Here is a 21,576-nt window from a genome sequence, read left to right as displayed (position 1 = left end):
CGTAGAATAAAATCAATAACCGGAAAAGAAGCAAAAATATCAATTAATGTTCATGAACCGACCCTGTCCTCGACGGTTGAGATACATTATCCCGATTACGTCGTTGATATTTATCAATCTTCAATCAGATCCGTACTAGGTTGGCCTGAAATCCCCCCGGTGTATGAAGGACCACCAGAACCAACGAGGTGTGATTTTACGTCAAAGAATAGTTTTCGTCATGATATTAAAATGAATTCAGATTGGTTAGATTACTTAGAAGTAAAACCAGAATGGGGGGGGGGGGGGAGAGGGGATATCCTGTATATGATCCTAAAGCTCCTTTTTATAATCTTAATGAACGTGTTATTGCTTTGAATATTGATTCTATATTTGCTTCAATAAACTCAGACCATGAAATATAGGTAAATAATTTACGTGATAGTTTTCAAGAGTATTTATCTGATTTGACATCTGCGCGCGATAATATTATTAGGTACATAGAAGTTTTAAATTATATAGTTAATTCTTCTGAAGTTATCTATAATAGAATTAGAGATATGGTTCTTAAGTCATCAAGCAATTACAAAAAATCCTTCGCAGCCAAATACAAAAGACCCGAAGCTGACATTGTAACGTTTAAGTTTCCTGATTATAATCCAGATAAATTAAGAAAATCTGTCAATGATGTCATTGATGAGTTTTTTCCTAAAATACTCGATGCATGGAGAAAACTAGCACCACTAGCAACTGTTCTTAGATATGATAATGATCCACATGGCGGCGGCAGACACGTATCTCCGGGAATCGTTAATATAACCAGCACGATCGTGGTCAATCTGATTTGTGACGTAGTCGATGGCAGCTATCAAATAGATCTCGGAAAATCAAATCAGGCTCAACAAGGATATATTTTATACACATTTACACCACAAGTTTCCCCCGGAAGTTTAATCGTGCAGGAACCAACTAATCCTGTGCATCTGCGGTGTCACAATAATATGTTAACACGAATAAATTTTAAACTCACAGACCACCTTAATCGCTTAATTGACATACGTGGAGAAGAACTTGTGATAAATCTGTATGTGAAATCTTAAATATTATGTAATGTACCAGCACGTGAGTGTTTTTATACACTTGAAAACACGGATCAATTTAGTTATTGATGAACACGGACACGAGGATTTCTTATTAACACAAGAACATTTTGTAACAGAGATCAGACTTACTGCTGTATTAAATTCGTTCAACTTAAAAAAAATAATATTTCAAAATAAATAAAATGTTTTTTTATTACTGATATGGTGATTGGTACAAAATAATCAGATTGTGTGTTTGGTACAAATTAATCAGCGTTGCAAAAAAATATTTCAGAAATATGTCTTTATTCAGAAATATTTTATTTTTTTTCTGAAAATTTGATCATTTTACATAATTCTAGCCCATCAATTTCTGATCAAAGATCTACACGTGGTCAGCGTTGACAGGGACCCCAGTTACCAAAACTTTCATTTTCATTTTCACCAGAATTATTACTTTGGATCGTTTCACCAGTAACGGGGTTACTCGCTAACATAATTTTTCTTAATAGTCTTATGCGAGTACTAATTGTTTTCTTTTCCTCGTACTCGTGGGATAACAGCGATCTAATTCTTTCTACTGCGGCAGAGAGAGGAACGAATTCCTTCACCTGATTATCTTCTACGGTAGCTAGCGACTGAAACATTGCCGCCTGAATCCGTTTCATGAGCTTGTATTCAGATGATAGTGTGTGTGTTCCTTGGTTTTTACGTTCTTGTAAAATCTCAAAATCAGAAACTATTTTTTCAGGATTTAGTTCATCGGATATATTAATTCCATCTTTTTTCAATTTTTTAATAGCAGCAATTACATCATTGATATTTTCATGGTTCATTATGTAATATATACATCTTTAAAATAAAAAAAAATTTAATTCGAGGTGGTGATGATAATTATTGATATCGGAAGGTGATTCTCTGTTTATATTTTTTCGAGAAAGCGGTTTTATTTATATTTTCTGCTACTTTTTGTACTGAATGCGGGTGAATATCTAAATATTTCGCAGCAGAAGATATTGAACGAAATATATTTACTTCGCCAGTTTCTGTGTTTGTGGAATTTACCGCCCTCTTTCCGATTGTTTTACATCTTCCTGTATTACCACATGCAGAGTTCACGCTTTGCGTGACAACACGAAGGTTGGATAAATTATTGTTTTGAGGATCCCCATCAATATGATCGACCACTAGACCGTCATTGATCACTCCGGAGAAACACTCGTCCGTAAATCTATGACACAGATAATGTTTTCTCCTCCCAACAGTAAACATTAGATAACCATGATTATTAATATAACCAACTGGTTTTTTTAACCTGCAGTGTCTGATCACACCATTAATATCTGATTCATAGTTTGTTATTGTGTGATGTGGGACAAATATATTTTGCTCCATTATAATAATATTATTTGTTTAAATCATTGTTTGTCTGAAATCTTGATATATAATCCTCCACGGATTTTATAGCGTTTTCACCATTATTATTTTTTTTGTCATAATATCTATTAAGTTCTCTGAACCGTTTTCCACCGCACTTTCCACATAATCCTGTTTTTCCTCGCACTCCAATACCACACCGCAGACATGGTATTGGTCCTAGACTTCCTCGTCGTATGTTTTGTAAGTGCATCCAACAAAATTCCTTTCTGCAGGATTTCTTGCATCGATTTACTGAGCCGATCATCAACCATTTGCATTGAGACATTGTATATATATAATTTTCTTTATTTAAATATTTGTTTTAATTATATGAATGAGTTTGAGAGATTATCCCAAACTAGGCCTGTTAAATATAAATTCAACCTCGACAGATTATCTCCAGACTTGCCAGTGCGAGATTTGGTTGATCCGAAAAATAAAAGTCTGATCTCGAAAATTCATGACGCCAAGAAAGAATTTTACACGGATGGTGCATCTCATACATGGTCAACGTTCAAGATTATACGCAATACTGTCAAGGACGCCACAATGAATGACAAGCGAGCGGCAACTATCATTAACTACATCGCTGAATACGAGGGCAATCAAAAATATTTCTTCAGAGTAAAATTTATTGTATTAACAGAAACAGGTAGTTGGATTATCGGTGACAAATATGATCCTGTCCTTGGTAATAATAAAACTGTCATATTAAGTAAAAATTCCAGACCGGGTCTACTGACGGGTATTAACAAACCGTATTTTGAGCGAGCGTATCCTGTAACAGCGGTTATTTATGGAATCTATGAGATAAATAAAAAACCCAACGTTGATAAACTGGCACCAATCAAATTTTCAAGGTTAAATTGTGTAGCCGAACGAGTAATAGAACACTTTACAAACGCGATGCGTGGAAATGGATTAACTGATTTAAGGCGTGAAAAAGTAAACTCGTGGGCTGATTCAGTTAAGGATACCGGTGCTACAATAAAAGATGTTGCTGAGTTAGGAAAAATATTAAAATTTCCAATAGCAGTATCAACAATAACGGGAGAGGTACTGTACGAATCGAAATATAAATCGAAAGGAGCTCCAATAAATATTATTGATCATAACGCGCATGCATGGACTAGCGCAGTAACAATATTTCCACGTGATCGAACTGTTAGATTTTACCCCTCAGATATGAGTATGTTTGATTTTATCAACGAAATAAGTAAAAACGATCCTGTATCAGTATGGTTATTTAAAAGTGATGAGGAAGGTGGATTTGATCAGTTTGTCAGACCAAATGGTGAAATATATCAAACAGAATCCCTCCATGACGAGATGAAAAATCTTGCGGAGAAGTTTTTAGAGTGCAAGCACGCGGAAAATACTGACAAATTACTAACTAATTGTTTTACCGTTCCATCTGTTGCGGCTCATTTTGCTAGAGAAAAAAATTCATGGAAACCAACACGATTTGATTTATTCGAGGACGTACGCGCAAGTTGCGTCGAATACGGACACGGTGGATTATGGAATACCAAATATAATTACAATGATGTTATTTCGGTCGATATGGTTGCATGTTATCCAGGAAGTTTTCTAGGATACGGAGATTGTTCTGTGTACTTTAAAAGATTTGGTCACCCAACAAACGAGATGACGCGAGTGGCAATTAATGGACCATTACCTGATTTTGATCTGACTGGATTCGCTTGTGTTGAATCATTCGAGTTTAACGAAAATCTTCACAAGATTTGTTATGTTTGGTTTGGTAGACATTTTTGTGAAAAACGTTGGGCACCTATAGTTTTATTACGATATATGCTAGATTGTGCGATACTGACATCGTTGGTGGTCAGTGAGGCGATTATATCATATCATGCACAGACCAAAGTTTGGTTGCCCATGTCAGATTCTATCAATCTCGATGAAGTTATTAGCGAGTTTAAGGAAAAATATCCTGATGTTTCTGAAGATGATATTCCTAAAATTCTCGAGAATAAACTCAAAACCGCAAAAGATCTCGGTAGAAAAATTATAGGTAAATTTACTCAAGGTAGTGCATATGATCATAAAAGACATCACGCACGATTAATTTTAGATGATGCCGAGTACGATTTTATAATCGCTGATACAACAGCGAGAAATATATTTGTAAATCGAGAAAGTGTTTATCCGACGGAACAAAATTGGGTACGATCGTTAGTTACATAAATGACATCTCCCCACAGTATACTCATCTAAGATCTTCCATGTTGGCTTATGTTTCCATAAATTTATTATCGATGATTAATAGATTTCCTGAGACCGCAGTCAGAGTCGCAACAGATTCGTTTTATATTTCAAGTAAATATTTAGAATCTGTTATGAAATTTACAAGTAATGATGAACGATGGAGTTCGTGGAGGATAAAAAAAGAATTATTACACAATTATACAGAATCAGCAGATGTTCCAATGAGAGATTTTTATCGTAAGGGTAATAAAATATCAGAAATGTCGAAAGCGCCATCGTTGAGTGATCCAATAACTAGATATAAGACAGCATATCTCAATGGACCTCGTGGATGCGGCAAAACGACTCGAGCAATTAATGTTTTTAGAAATTCAGATATGATCGTGCTGACACCCACACATAGACTTGCACGCGAGATGAAACAGCGGCAAGTACAATCGTGTACGTATCATAGTTTCTTTCGATGGCGCGGGGATACATGGACTCCTGAACGAATGGGATAAAAATATATACCTAAAATAATTATTTGGGACGAGATATGCACGGTGTCGTTGGATACATTAAAAACGTTTCTTGATTGGTTGTTGACGAAAAATACCGCTATAATAATGTGTGGCGATCATGGTCAACCGCCGCCTTTTGTTGGACCATCTCCACAAGATTGGTTAAAAAATTTCGTTGATTATTACGAAGAAATAGATGATGATCATAGAGCTCTCGATGCAAATTTAAAGGAGTTTAAAAATTAATCAGATTACAATCAAACAAAATTCAGTGTGAAATAATACGTGGAGTGATCTCAGAGACCTCAATGAGTGATTTTTTAAATTTATGGAGACCCAACGATTTGATAGTAGCAAGCAGAAAAATAATCAGAGACGATTTACAACAGCAGTTATTTCAACTACATAAAGAAAAATACCCAGAATTACCCATACCGTTGTGCTATAGACCATCAGATACACGAAAACAGAATATTAATGTTGATATTCCAGGACAGACTGAAAAACAGAATCTCGTATTAAATGATATTGTCGCCGTTGATATCAATGTGGTCGAAGATGCATTACGCGCTGACAAATCTCCATGGGTGTTGGGATACGCTATGACGATCCACTCGTCTCAGGGATTAACTATTTCTGATACACGAGTCTGGATTGTAGACGATGGTATCGAGTGGTCAAATTTAGTTTATTTAGCGGTATCGAGGGTCAGAAAAATATCTCAATTACGTAGAATTATAATTCCTGAAATCGTTGATAAATGTAACATCATCGATGATGATATAATAAGAAAAAAATTAATCGGATAAAAACAATCTGATAAAAAAAAATAAATGCGACTTTGATCTTGATGTTGAATTTATTATTGAGTTAAAACAGCAGCAGAATAATCATTGCGCAAGTTGTAATTGCATAATGCTGTGGAGGTATTCGAGTAATGATTCAAGACAATTTACCGTAGATAGAAAAGATAATAGTCGCGGTCATACCTCGTGTAAATACCATGTTGACCTGTTTTGAGTGTAATCGACGTCGGGGTGCTAGCACCCTTGGCGCTAGTTAAGTGATCGCGGTGGTAGTTGTGTATCCGCGGGGATTATTTGTAGTTGTTCACGTGTAAATCCACGTTGAGGAGCAGCCGAATCTAATCTGTAGATTGCAGGTCTACCTGAGGATCTTGTCACGGTGGATATTTTGTGTGTGGTAACACTCCAAATAGGATCAGTCGCTCTCGCTTTACCACCTTCAAGTTCACCAGGTTCATATAAATATCTGACTGTAACATCACCCAGTATTTTTTGTTTTTCAACATCTTTTCGTTGTGTTGGTATATTTTTTTTGTAATTGCATTAATGGGTTTCATGTTGGTTGTTCGTGTGATCTCATTTTTTAATGCAGCTATCACGCTTGGTAATCTTGCAACCCACTCGCGAGATCTTTTATCTTGAATAAATTCCCTCGCGTATTGATATCCAAATAACCGCTCAGCGAGTGTTCGATTAAATCGCTCAACAATTGCCTGATCACGATGAATTGCAGTATGACCTCGTCGTATTTTGGTATTATGTTGTTTCATCAACGATGATACTGGACCAAGAAATTCCTTACCAGTATCAACCTGTAGTAGCTGTGGCCATCGTAATGGTCCTCGTTGATAAATTCGTTCAAACGCATCGGCTACTTCAGATGATGTTTTCGCTGATAGCGGCTCTGCTTCTTTATATCTACTTGCAACATCAACTACGGTTAACGCGTATTTGTATGTTTTTCTACGCACATTATCATGCGGTAAAAACAGAATATCAGCTTGATGAACTTCATTAGGAACACTGACATCGAAATACGCGTACTGAATTCGTTTCGGTGGTGGTAGATAAATTTGCCATATTGCTTGTTTGGATAACCACGTTTTAGCAGTAGAATGTTTAACCGCTGCTGCATCAGCAAGTTTACTAATTGCTGCTTTGCCTCTCCAGTATCCTCTTGGTGAATAATAAATCGATTCCATTATTAATTACCAGCCCCAAGCGCTAATTTACCTTTCATCGCGGATCTTACTAAACAATTAGCTAATGATTCTCTAATATTTTTATTTTTTATGGAATTTAACGCGTGAATTAATTTCACATCTGCAATATGTCTATCTTGTAGGTTTTTTACTTTTATAAGCTACATCATGAGCGTGACAAGCTCGATCAATAGCGTTTATTGGTTCCTCGCCTGGTTTTGGTTGATCTTGATTATCGAGCCTGATATCAAGTCTGGTACCAGGACCGCAATAATTATATCCTGGTAGATGTTTTTCTCCGCTGTATTTAGCCCATGGAGCACCTGGAAAGTTTGACATCATTTTAGCAATATCACCACCGCGCTTATTAGGTAAAAACGAAAATTTCTTTCTACCGCACACAGAACATTTTCCACCATACGCTATTTTTTTATTTTTTGTTGTAACCGTAGCTAAATCAGTAGTTGGAGTTTTAACTCTACAGCGTAAGCAATATAAATTCATGACATAATATATATGGATATAATTGATTTCTCAGCAACAAGAAAACGAGAGCCAGTTAAACACCACCCTGCGTTACCAAATTCCATCAGAATGATTATCATAGGACCATCTGGATCGGGTAAGACGCAGTTATTACTTAATCTGATAATGAGATGGTTGAAATGGGATAAATTGTATTTAGTAGCACCATCCGCTGATGATCAACGATGTTATGATGTACTTAAAGATTTCAATGAAAACGCGCGATTACTGGATGAAGGTAATGATGTTATAGAGTTTATAACCGATATTGATGAAGCACCATCCGTAGATGTTTTAGACGGATTTATTAATAATTTAGTTGTATTCGACGATGTGATGCTAGATAAACAATCAAATCCAGCCAGAATATTTTCCCGAGGTAGACATAAAAATACAGACGTGATCTATGTTACTCAACGATACACACAAATTCCGAAGGTGATTAGAGACAACTGCAACATTTTAGTTGTGTTTAATGGCGTAGACACACACACACTTAGAAATATTCATCAAACTTGGTGTGGTGGTGACATGGATATAATTAAATTCAAAACTTTCTTTTCACGAGCGCAAGCTACTCCACATGGATTTATAACAATAAATCTACATGATCCAAGAACAAGATATCGTGTGGGTCTTGATAAAACATTTGGATAAATTAATAAATTTAATTAAAAAGATATCATTCATATAATGAACAACTGTGCGTGGCTGCGTCAAGGAACCACTAACAAATGTGATAAAAAATGCCGTGAGAATATTGCAAAAAACATAATTATCTTATAAAGAAAAATCCTCATGCTGGTCCACGAAGTTGTGTTGGATGTAACAACGGCGTTAGAGGATTATATCAGATTTGCAAAAATTGCGGTGGAGATCGATACAGAAGTTTGATGATATATTATAAACACAGAAAGAACATAAATCGAAAAATAGAAAAACCACCATCAGAACTTGAATATTACTTGAAGAACAAAACAAAAGATTCCCATGATTCAGATGAAGATTCCCATGATTCAGATGAGGAGAACGCGTTGAGAAATATTCATCAAACTTGATATGGTAGTAAAAATTTCTTTTGCAACATGAATAGCAGCAGAGAGGGTTCGTCTACAATTCTGTTTGGGACAAACAATAATCGTAGACGTGGTATTGACCTCTATGAAGGGTCACTGTTTTTTTTTGGTCCAAACACAAGGGTGACCACTCCCTTAAGTGGTCTGATCGCCCTCTCTGCTGCTTGGGTTCATTCCCACTCATGACGGCCTTTCATTCAGGTCGTTAGGGATTTATTAGTCCCAAGACTTGCCGGCCTAATTAGTCAGTGTTCTGTGAACATATAAATGCCTGGAGGATGAGGCACTAATTCCTTACCCCGTTATTAATAAAACAGCCAGCCTTGCTGGCTGAAATCCGTCGTACATGCCCTAGTTGGGTGAAAACGACGTAAATTCAAATAGTCAGTCAGACATATTCTTGGCAAATCTAAGTCTACTTCAAATACATTTGTATATAATGAATTAGGAAGAATTAGTATGCAGACGTAAAAGTAGTTTGAAATATTGGCTATAAATTCTAAAAAGGCAGAAGACATATCTTAATTAATGGTACAATTTACAATTAAGAGGGGTTGGGGGTTACGATTAATGGGATAACAATGTCTTGTCTACTCAGGGCCTAAATGATGAAAATGCATTTCTGAGATTGTTCAGGATGAGATTAAGTCGATGCGTTTCTATAGGTCATTGGGAATAAAATTCACTTGTCAAAGGTATCTAAAGTTGTTAGGAGACAGCGAATTTTGTTAAATAATCACATTACTTAGAGTGGGATTTAAAACTTTCCAATCAGAAGTAACATATGAAGATATGAAAATGCTGGTTATGAAGAAGCATGTATGAAATTTGCAATGTTAATATAAAAAAAAAGAAATCCATTTTATTACTGGCTGTCAGTTATTTGGAGAATAAAGAAGAAAGTATTAACCCACAGTTTTATATAAAAATCCTACTTTAGAAAAGTGTAAGACTTTTATACACAATGATCCTAGTAAAAATCTGATGAGTAATTTAGCAATGTTTGCTATGATAGCATTAAAGATTATAGAAACGGTTTTATTATCGACTTCTGCTACGTAAGACTATATCAGGATCACAAAACTTGCTTCATACAGGATTTATGGGTTCGAAAAAATGCAGTAATGATTACTTTCCTGTATAACACTTCCAATATGTACCATGTTCTCTTGTTATGCACTAAAACTATGTATCATGGAACAGTGACCTGTATTATAAATAGAAACTATTAAATTATTATTATTATTATTATTATTATTATTATTATAATGTTGTTGTTTTTGTTGTTGTTGTTGTTGCTGCTGCTGCTTTATGGCAACAGAAAGAAGCAGAACCAAAATGTTACAAAATGAAAATGTGAAAGACAAAGTTTCATGATTTAATTCCAAAACAATCCTGATAAAGTTCTATGAAAGTCCAGAAGAATGGAAAGTTCGTGCCAATTTAATTCCAAAACAATCCTGATAAAGTTCTATGAAAGTCCAGAAAAATGAAAAGTTCGTGCCAATTTAATTCCAAAACCGGAAATTACTGGTCATCCAAGAATCGTGACGTTGTCAAAATGGCTTTGTCCAGATTTCCTTTGAATAATTCACAACAGTTTAAAAAATAATATCATAGTCTAAAAACGGAGCACTTTCTATTTCAATTGAAAAGTCCGAATAAATTTTTTTCCCCTCAAATGATTTTTAAGTATAACAAAAAACACCTATGCAGACTTGGTGTTACAACAGGAACAAACGAAATAAGAATCACTCCAAAATAAGAATGCAATATGATTGTACAGTTCTCTCCTTATATACACTTTCTGTCACGACTATGCTTTGTAACACATCCACACACTCAGACCATACAACTCAGTTGAATGTTTAAAAATACATATTCATTTGACCTAACTCATTCAATAAGAATTAACTTAATTCTTCTAGAAACGTCTTAATTGACCTGTTCAGTGGGGAAAAAGGCAGGATCTCGCTAATGTGCCTACTGATAGTTCTATTATCAGCAACTGTCAAGACGTACGTAAGCATCTATTTATAGATCTTATATAATTTTACGCTTTTAGTATTCCTAAAACATATCCTAATAACGTATGTAAAATTTGTACAATTTATAGCCATGAATAAAAGTTGCAAAAATTAGCTAAAATCATGCACCTGGGATTACAAAAAATAGATATACATAAAGAGAGAGGGGGGGGGGTGTTTAATTATAGCTGAACACATTACGAAGACGGCAATTTGTCGGGAAGAGTTGTTATGTTCCCAAAACATTCTCACGCCTATCCATCCATGGTCATCAAATGAAAGCAGTCGTCAGGTGGTTAACTGCTACGCAGACATAAACAATAACTGTGCCACTGATACTACACTATGTCCTGAATTTGTTGTTTGCGAGCGCGCGCGCGCGCGCACACACACACACACACACACACGTGCGCGCGCAAATACGCACACATTCATAAAAAAAGATCGATTGGAATACCAAGCAAAATAAAATATAGGGGTGTTCACGTGATCAGTTCTGATAACAAATAAAGTTACAATGGTTTTAAGTGAAAGATACATTATTAGGGCAAATATTTTGGGTGAAACCTTATTTAATGATGTGTGAGTGATCTGTTTTCTTGAATTAAACCCTTTTCATTGACCTGTGGGGTAAAAGGTTTTATTGTATGAAGTCATATTTAATGATCTGTGAGTGATGTGTTTTCTTGAATTAAACCATTTTCATTGACCTGTGGGTAATAGGTTTTATTGTATGAAGTCATATTTAATGATCTGTGGGTGATTTGTTTTATTGCTGTCATCCAGTGTTTCATTATACCGCCTGCCGGTCTTTTCAGCTTTCCGTAGCTCTCTTGCCTGTTTAGGCTTGGTAATTAGGCGCGTCGATGATGATGATGATGATGATGATGATGATTATGAAGATTATGAATTTCTTTCCAATGAAACACAGTAACAACTAAATTAAAACAGTTACCTATTTAAGCCAAGCTAATTTTATATCCCAAGTGGAACTCTGCCTTGAATGATTTTACTTAAACAAACACTACAGGAATATAATTTACGTATCAAAATAAAATGAGATCTGGCATCATCTGGCTTTTCCATCTCCTGTGTCACATCAGGTACTTAAGTATTTGGTTATATCATATCACTGATATTACTTATTTACTCTCCTGTCAGGTGAAAATTTTATTTTTTAAGATAAAAATGTTTATTTTTGGGTGGGTTGGTGGGTGTCCAGCATAAGAAACAACATGTATCTTAATTGATTTGTATCTTCCACATCTTGCTAAAACTGCTTGCATGATATTTTCGTGGAGGAGTGAATTTCTATTAGAACTTAAAAGGCTATCTAGAAAATGTATATATTGGTCATATCTATTTTGTGAATGAAAAGTATTTTAAATTTTTTAAATAGTTCTCAAAAAGGCTTCAGTTACTAATACTGCTTGTTGATTCAGTATAATTGCGTTTTATATAGTTTATAAATTTCCATTTGTTTTAAAGGTACTTTTTATATTTAAAAAAAGTGTGGCTTGCTGTATATTTCTTTCTTGAATGATAACAACTTTAACTATAAAAAGTAGAAGCAATATTAACGGGGCTTCACCAGAAGTTACTACATTTTTCCGGTTTGGTTTTGAAGGACAATGTTTTGCAATTTACCCATTACCCCCTGTATGATGATTATGTTCCGAATTTGCGCAACATTAAATATATTGTGACACGATATTACTGTCATTGCAATCGAATTTTGCACTAAAAGTATTGAAGGTGTTTTTGAGCTATCTTCTTTTGGACAATGTTAGTGAATGAAATAGTTGAGGTGTGTTTTACAGGATTATATTTTCTGCTGTACACTCCGCGCCATAGTCGCTCCCCCCAAAAAAAGAAAATGAAGAAAGAAAAAAAAAGAAGAAAAAAAAAAAAAAAGAAGAAAAAAAAAAGAAGGAAATTGTGAAGTTGTAAAGTTCGCAAGCTATATTGTATTCTGGTTTCCTACTTTGTATTTTCCCTGCATTGCTAAGTACAAGGCAGGAATGCTGACGATTCAGGGAACCAGACTAACTGTATAGTAACTCTTCACAAAGAAGGTAATTCAACATTTCACGTTATGATTTGGAAACGTGTACAAAAACGTAATTTTGATATCATTGCCACCAACACCACCCCTCCACCATCATCATCATCATCGTTATCATCATCATCATTTTTTCTGCCACAACTAATTGCACGATAAAGTCATTAAGAAAAAAATCAGCAGTTCACAAGTTAACATTTTTTTCAAAGATGAACTTTAGTTTGTACAGTAGTGCTCGTTATGCTACCGTTATACTTCTTAACTTCTTAATTTGCTTTATTTGATCAGATTTTGTTTCATTTTAGCTCCCTTGTCTGATGTTTGAGCCCATTGTCAGATTTGGCACCCATATGAAAATGGCTATTACGATTTTCACTGTAGAAGTAAAACATTTTTGTACCATCCTCATCTTAACCAGTTGGTTACTAAGTAGAACTGAACACACAATTTTGCAGTATAGAAAACTTATAATCCAATGGAGAAATTTCCATCCAAGGAAATGAAATCTTCCATTCAGTGTTGAATACCGTTACATGACTATGTCTGTGCAATAATAATAATAATGATAATGATTACATACCTATGTCAGTGCCAGAATAACGTGGCATAAAAAATCTCACACGCTTGCATTCAGGCAAGCCAGGTACAAAAGATAATGGATAAGTAAGAGAGTAATTATGCTGGATTATCTTAATTAAATACCCCAAAATTGGTAAGAATATGTGTCATTTGACTAATAGGGCTTTGAATTATGTGAGAGGATGTTTATTTATGTGGGAAACAAAAGTGTAGAGGCACAATTGCATAGCATAGTGGTATGTTTTAAACTGTCTAAAGAATTACAGGTTAAAATTATAATTTACCTGGACTGCTACATTACAAGGAACTAGGTAGAACATTGCATATATATTTTAATTTAGATGTATAGAACATGAAGTCTGAAATAAATCTTATAATGTTTCACTTATGAAGTTGTTTTGTACACAATATTTCAGATAAATGTTACAAAAATTTCACTTGTATTAGAGAACACAAAATTACGTTCACTAAATTGCTACTTGAGTTTTTTAAAAGGTTATTTTAAAGATATCTAATTTCAGTGTTGAGTGTGATGCTCAAGGTACTTGCATCATCTGAAGAGATTTTGCAAAACTTTGGCCAGTGATTTAGTTATGCGTTGGATTACTTTTTTAACCAAGATTTTGCAGGGTTTCAGCAATGACAGTAAAAATTGGGCAGGAAATATGTGTAGGGTGAATGGGGTGGGATATGTTTTCATTAGAGTGACTGTATTACTATGTTACTTCTGGAAATGTAATTTAAATTAGTATCCCACTAGTGATAGAGTTCAAAATTCATGTTGAGGTAAATGAAAATTATAAGGTTTCATATGAAAACAGGCACCACCAACCACACAACCACCAAAAAATGACAGAGTAACTTTTAAGTCGTTTACAACAAGCAATTCTGGATTTTGTATTTTTTTCCATTACATCAGGAACTGTTATGAAATTGTCAAATTTATTGCAGAGATGATTGTTACTTAAAAGATTTATATTTTTGTTTAAAACATTGCAAATTACTTCTTAAACTAAATTATTCTGAGGATGCTTTTCAGTTGTTGTTATGTTCTGTTTCATTTGCTTTAGCACTCTTTCAGGTTAATATTGCATATTTTTTATTTGCAGTATTATATAATCTAATTTTACTACTGTTTACACTTTGATCTATTATTATACACTAGACAGTCTGTTTTTGATAACAAACTATTAGTTTATTATAGTTTCATAATAAAAAAAATTAAAATAAAGGTTGTTCAAAATGTGTATCTGACATTTCTGTTAATTGGTGTTTGCTGTGGCAACAACTTACATAGATTGGAATGGAGTTTTCATTACTTTTGAATAAGGTTTAATGACAAAATAAGAAATTTTTGTTGGCATAAAAAAAGACTTTAATAGATAATACTTACTGAATTGAAATTTTGTCTGTCAAGCTAGGTGTCTGCAAGGTCAGCATTGAAGGTTTATACCTGTGCAATCCAAGGATGATGATCATTATAATATCGTAACACCAACATTTGTCACATAGATATTACACATGCTTCAGGTATGAAATAAAATTATTTATTTTTTGTTGTATTGTTTCAAATATTTATTTAAACGCTTGTAACAGATGTATAATTTCTTGCAGGCACTATTTTTACTGATGGAAGAAACAGAATTTTGATTATATGGCAAGAAAACTATCAATTCTGAAATGCTTAATACTGTGTTGCATTCTGTATGCCTTGGGAGTAACGTTCATACTGGGATTTTACTCAATGAGTGCTGTAAACATAAACTCATGTCCCTGTCCTGAAACTATTATTAATCAAAATGTAAAATCAAGATCTCATCTGATTGATCAAAGTGCAGCAGTGCCAAGAGAAGATAACTTTTCCAAGGGAGATAACACAAGCTGGGACCAACATAAACTGGCAGTGATAGTACCATTCAGAGACCGTATAGAAGAACTTGTACAATTTGTACCCTATATACATAGTTATTTTAGCAGTAAGAAAGTTAGACACAAAATATACGTCATCAATCAAATGGATAATTTTAGGTAAATAATTGAATTTTTTTAAATAATTGTGAATTCCTTTCTTTATGGTCAGTTTTAAGATATGTTACTTGTTTAACCCTTTACCTCATAGAGCATAGTGACAAAGTGCAGCTCGCTGTACATAGAACACAGGTTACCTAGTCGACCGCATATGCATAGCTTGCCTGTGAACTATTAAGCAATGTAGTGAATGTTACGTTTAACAGCATTTTTAACCATTTTACATTTTTGGTACACATCTATTACATGTGGAACAATTTAAGAGTAAAGTCCAATTGTTATAGCTGTGTAATTATTTATCACGGAAGAATTTGTTATGTGCTTTAAAATCTGGAGAGAATTCGTTCACCATCATATCAGTGAGGCCGTGTGACCAACCGTAGAGCTGCCATTTCTCATACTCGAAATTTACAAGTTTTTCATCTGTGTCTACATCACTAAGTCACCTAAATTTGATAATTTATAAAAACTAATTGCAGCCTATATCAATATCAGAGCCTTTACCTAGGTTATTGAATCTTTCATAGTTGTGATTCTAATCATGAAAACTTCGTAAGTACTGAATGAAATCCGCGACCGCCATTTTGGAGAGTGGAGATTACGACCCAGTTACTTTAAATAGCAGATATCGACCAGTACATAAACAGTGACCACGTGATCTGACGTAATTGTCATTCACAGAAATGAATGTAGTATCTAATAAGGGGTTTTCCCCGAAGGTGGCGCTACGAAAACCGGCTTAAAATGGCCATTGTTTACAGCAGACGTAAAAAGGCGCTTCTATGGGACTTTTGTAGAAGCGTCAATAGTCGCTTCGATGCGACTTTTGTAAAGGCGTCCGAAGACGGTTGTATGAGGTAAAGGGTTAATTGAAATTAATAGTAAACATTTAATATTAAAAGAATAGTTTTACTGTATAATAGGCTAATTCAGACATTACCATTTAGGTATGAAGTAAATGGGTTAAAATTGAACTTTTCATTTAACTATTGCATGTACTATACCTTACGTGCAGCAAAGTATGATCAAAATTTGTTAATTGTAAACTTAAATTTCATTTTGAACTTATTTTACCGAGTAATTTCAAGGTTATTTATGTGTGATTTTTCTAAAATGTTAAACATATGAAGATACTGTGAAACTCTACATCACTGAGTTTTCCATTTTTTTGTATTTCTTGCAGATTCAATAGGGCTTATCTCATTAATGTTGGATTTCAGTTTAGTCACAATGAGTGTGATTACATTGCTATGCACGATGTGGATTTACTGCCTCTGAATGCAAATCTCAGCTACAGCTATCCAGACAAAGGTCCTTTTCATGTGTCTGCACCTGGTCTTCATCCTGTGTACAACTATCCCACTTTCATTGGAGGCATACTGCTTATTAACAACAAGCACTTTGAAATGGTAAGGAAAAACCATTTACCTTGCTTTACAATGATCCTAAAAGAGAAAGGTGGATAGGGTCAAGCTTTAATATTCTTTAATTTATTATAGGTGATGTAGAGTTACAAGATGTATCATTTTTATGTTTGCCATTTTGACAGAATTTATGCTGTGAACCCTATCTCTTCATCTGTTTATTAATTTTGGCAGAACAAGAAGAACCTCTACCAAACTGTATGGTTAAGTAATCTTTCAGTAAGGAAAAAACCCCAGTCAATTTTTGGGGTCAAAGGGTCAAAAGTCAATGTCATTGATAGGACAAATCTTGTTTCTGCACAATAAAGTTATACATCATATACTTGGACTAAACTTTGTGGATGGCTTACACCAGGGGTATGGAAGACATTTATCAATTTCAGGATCAAAACCTCATATGTTAAGGTTACTGATTGAAAGAAGAAAATGTTTTTGGCACAATAATGTTAGTTCCATAACAAAGACATGGATGAAAGTTTGTTTCTGGCTTGTACATTGAGAAAGAAAGAAGCCTATCAATCTCAGGGTCAAAAGAACAGAGGTCACTTTGGCTGAAGAAAGATTATGTTTGCGTAATAGCATTAGACATACTTCCAATTGAAAGAGTTTATATACCTAATGATTATTTATTTTTATATAGTTCTTCATTTTAGCACTTCTGGGTGTAGACCAAAAAAGCTTATGGGATGGTATATTGCCTGACATCCATCCATTAGCTCAACTTTGTTATCACCACTAATCCTAAACTATTTAAAGGACTGCCATAAAACTTTGCTCACACATTTAATCTAAGCTTTAGCTGGACTAGAGTGAAAATGGTATTGCAGATATCCAATCTGGCCACCATTGCAGCCAATTTGTAAATCGAACTCCTCCAGAATGGATGGTCATATCAAAATGGAGTTTTCACTGAAAGACTTCTTATGAAGTCTAGTTGGTCCTAAATCAGATTGGTGTCAATCTGATCTCTAATATGGTCACAGTGGCAGCCATCTTAAAAAGTCTTCTTTTTTCTACTCCTTCTGAACAGAAAGTCATATTGTCATGGGTTTTGACCAGAAGACTTGCAATGTCTAGTTGGTCCTAAGTAAAAATTGTGCCAATCTGACATCTAGTATGGCCACCACATCTGCCATATTGAAAATATTGTTATTTCTATTCATTCCGAATGGAAAGTCATATCAGTATGGGGTTTTTCCTTTGAAAACATTCCATGATCACATGTAGCATATAGGAATGTAAGCCTTCTACCTCCTCATACATACCAAACATTATCCATTTGGTGTAATCATTATGCTTTTTTTCACTAAATTATGCCTGATACGTAAATTTATTCAGATTACGCATTTTTGGTATATCCCGCTCCTTAAACAATTAATCATTTGTTTTCTCATTATTATTAAAATCCCATTAATCTTTCAGACTGTATTCTAGAAAATACGGCTTCTAATTAACTACAACATAAGAGTACACTTGTCTGTAGACTTGCATGCACTTTCTTAACAGTATTATGTTCTATTTATAGTTTATATTTGTAGCTTTTGGAAAGAGAGAGAGAAGAGAGGTTACAGGTCAATTGTAATCTGTATTTTTAATTACCTAATGATTTGTGATCATATAACTAGGACACTACTATATTCCGTTATCAATTAACACAATTTTAAATAAACGATTCATTCTTGTTTTAATTACAATACTGTAGTATCATTTATTTTCATTGTGCTCAGTTTTCTAGGTTTTGTAAAAAAAAAGGCATTTTCTTGGGTACTTAAATTCATGGTTTTGCCTGTCAAAGTTTGCATATTAGTAGGTATTTAATTTCATTATTTAACCTCTACAAATCTCTACAAATACTCAAAATAAAGAATACAAAATAATAAAACTGTTCTGACGCAATTGGCGGTTACTTTAATGTTTAAAGCAATACTACCTTCTGTATGAGCACAAATCGAAGACCTGGCAAGTTCAATACTTACACTGTGTTTTCGACCAAGTGAATAATATGTCAGAGCTGATGCAGCCAACAACACTGATGCAGTACTTCCATCTCTAAGAGCATAAATAAAACACTTGTCAAGATTAATCACTTTCATCATGTTTTTGTTTGAGTGCTGAACATCAAAGGAAGCCGACACAGCCAACAACACTAGGCCAATCGGTTATTAATGAAGAATTAAAGTCACACTTCCATGAGTGGTATGCTGAACAGGTCATGGACGCCATTAAGGAAAAAGATGTTACTTTCGATGATCAGTGCACAGTATTAGTAAACCTTGTAACCTCATTATTCAAGCCAATTCACGCTAATGAATAATTGCAGGACCAAATTATCAGTGGTTTTGAGAAAGCTGGACTTGTTTAATTCAGCAATTTGGGGATTATTTACCTGAGAATCACTTATGGGTACCATGAGACTCGATTGTCACAATGTTGATACAGTGGCTTTGTCCAAAAACCTGTGAAGTGTGAGCTTTAATACTCTGCTGTAGTTAATGTATATACATAGTGTTCCATTAATAATAGTGTTTCAGAAATAGTGATAGTATTTTACAGGATTGTTCTTCTTTTGGATTAAAAATGCATGGATAAAATGAAATGTGCTTTCAGAAGGATTTAAATGTTTCAACAACAGTTGTACTTGAATGAAGGATCGATTTGGATAAGTATTACATTTAATTTTCATATAATGTTATTTTGTATTATTTTGTCTTTCATTTTCGGTATTACTATTGTTTGAATACCTTATGCTTTTTCTCTATTTTCTCTCTATCCTTACTTACCTCACATATGGATTTATGGCAGTGAGTGTAAAATTACAGCTATCGGATACCTTATTGAGCATGTGCATTGAAACAATATAAAATGATTTATAATTCTTGTAAAAAAAAAGGTTAAACTAAAAACAAACATGTAAAAGCTAATATTTAATTGCCAGATTACAGTATTGACCTTGATTTATCAAATACTAGTAGCTGTGTTAATCTCTAGGAATGAAACACTGTAAGAAAACAGGGTAGGGGTCATCATCCTATGAGGCTCATTTTTCTTTGGGGATTTAAATTTGTGGTTCTGGGCAACAACCAAAACCACAAAAATTGGTCCCCCATGAAAATTATTGATACTACATTATAAATATTTACAACAATCACATGGTTATGCAGTGTTATTTACATGCTAATTGAATATGCTTAGAGATTTGGTCAGGTTATTCCAATGGAAACCAAACAGAGGGCAAGATTTGACAGAAGAGGTCAAATCAGCAAGACTGCTAATAGGGAAATGAGGCTGTCTTTAAGGAAATGAAAGTCTGTCAGTGTGCTATTAAGGTCATTGTACATACAGATTTAAGGACAAGCGATCATATGCATCAATTTTTATTTGTTCTTAGTAATAAAAGATAACAGTAGAGGGGTATATATTTTGAATAGATTTGCAATAAAATGTTAATTATATCCAAGTTAAAACATTTCAAGTACTTACAAGATAGTATGTATATGAAACAATTTTATGGAGTCAATGGCTTTAAAATTTACGATAGAAAATTACAAGGTTTTTATATTTCATGTTTGTATGACCATAATCAAACAGTAAGACTAGTTGACAAATGGTCTTGATCTTCACTTTAGCATGTACTGAGATATAAATTGTATTGGATAAGAAAACATCAAAGGGCTTCCAAGCTATTTTAAAACATGTATTTTGTTACAGTGACAGACTTAATAACCATAATATTTAAGTATTTGTTCTGTAAAGGCCTTTGTCTAGCTGTTAATAAATACCAGTTGATATTGTAATGACAATAAGAGAGTTTATGCATCGATCGTTGTCTTTTCTCACCAGTAAAGAAGGAAAATAAGGGTGGATCAATGAACAAGAGTAGATTAACAGAAGAATTGCATTTCAGTGAGAAATTATTGAAAGCCATTCTGTACGATTATAACTGGTCATTATTTCTTTATTTCTCATCTCCCATTTCACAGTGATGCATGAAGTTAACAAATAGTTTGGGTTAGTTTTATTTGAGATAACAAATCAAATAATTACGTTTCTTATTTGGTACAAAATGTATTATATGAAACATATTCTCAGCAAAAAATATATTTCTAGTTTGACATACCTATATGGTACATTGGTCATTTTTGAAAGCAGTTTGAAATGTGAACTTCTTCATGAGTGATAAAAAAAAATTCAAAATACGTGGTTAAAAAGTAATAAAAGAATGAAATGATCAGTGACCTCTTGGCACGTCATAGCTTGACGTATATATATCTTACACTGGTATTTTTTCCAAGCTATTTGAGATGTGAACATCTCTTGAGTCAGATAACGAAAATATCAAAATATGTGGTTAGAAAGTAATAAAAGAATGAAATGAAATATAAACAATAGTGATTATTTGATTTCCTTATCTGCTGTTTCATTTTTTGATGCCTCAGTTAAAAATGTACATGAAATTATCAAACTGTTGAAGTGTTAATTGAGGCAGCAAATAGTTGTTTTTCATTTAGGATTATATCAATCATATGATCAGAATAAAATACATAGGTAGTTTGAAGTATCAGTATCTTACATCTTTATTTTTTAAAAGCCATTTGAAACCTGAACTTCTTGATTCAAGTAAAAAAAAGATAAGTAAAC

At 33.9% G+C, this 21,576-nt stretch overlaps 1 protein-coding gene across 2 annotated transcripts in view; it reads left to right on the top strand.

The window, feature by feature from the left end:
- Window positions 1–12,912: 12,912 nt before the first annotated feature.
- LOC149795825 (beta-1,4-galactosyltransferase 7-like) overlaps window positions 12,913–21,576 on the top strand; it is a 43,392-nt gene continuing 34,728 nt past the window's right edge. For both annotated transcript variants that reach the window (XM_089965725.1, XM_089965724.1), the window contains exons 1-3: window positions 12,913–12,965; window positions 15,101–15,514; window positions 16,698–16,923. In XM_089965725.1, coding sequence (XP_089821851.1) covers window positions 15,141–15,514; window positions 16,698–16,923 — 600 coding nt within the window. In that variant the 5' untranslated portion in view covers window positions 12,913–12,965; window positions 15,101–15,140. The remainder of the gene's footprint in view (window positions 12,966–15,100; window positions 15,515–16,697; window positions 16,924–21,576) is intronic.

The sequence above is a fragment of the Sinohyriopsis cumingii genome, chromosome 7, assembly GCF_028554795.1.
Source record: "Sinohyriopsis cumingii isolate HCF-2022 chromosome 7, ASM2855479v2, whole genome shotgun sequence".
NCBI classification, from domain to species: Eukaryota; Metazoa; Mollusca; class Bivalvia; order Unionida; family Unionidae; genus Sinohyriopsis; species Sinohyriopsis cumingii.
Note: the sequence above shows the minus strand (reverse complement) of the source record. Positions and strands in the feature narration are given on the sequence as shown.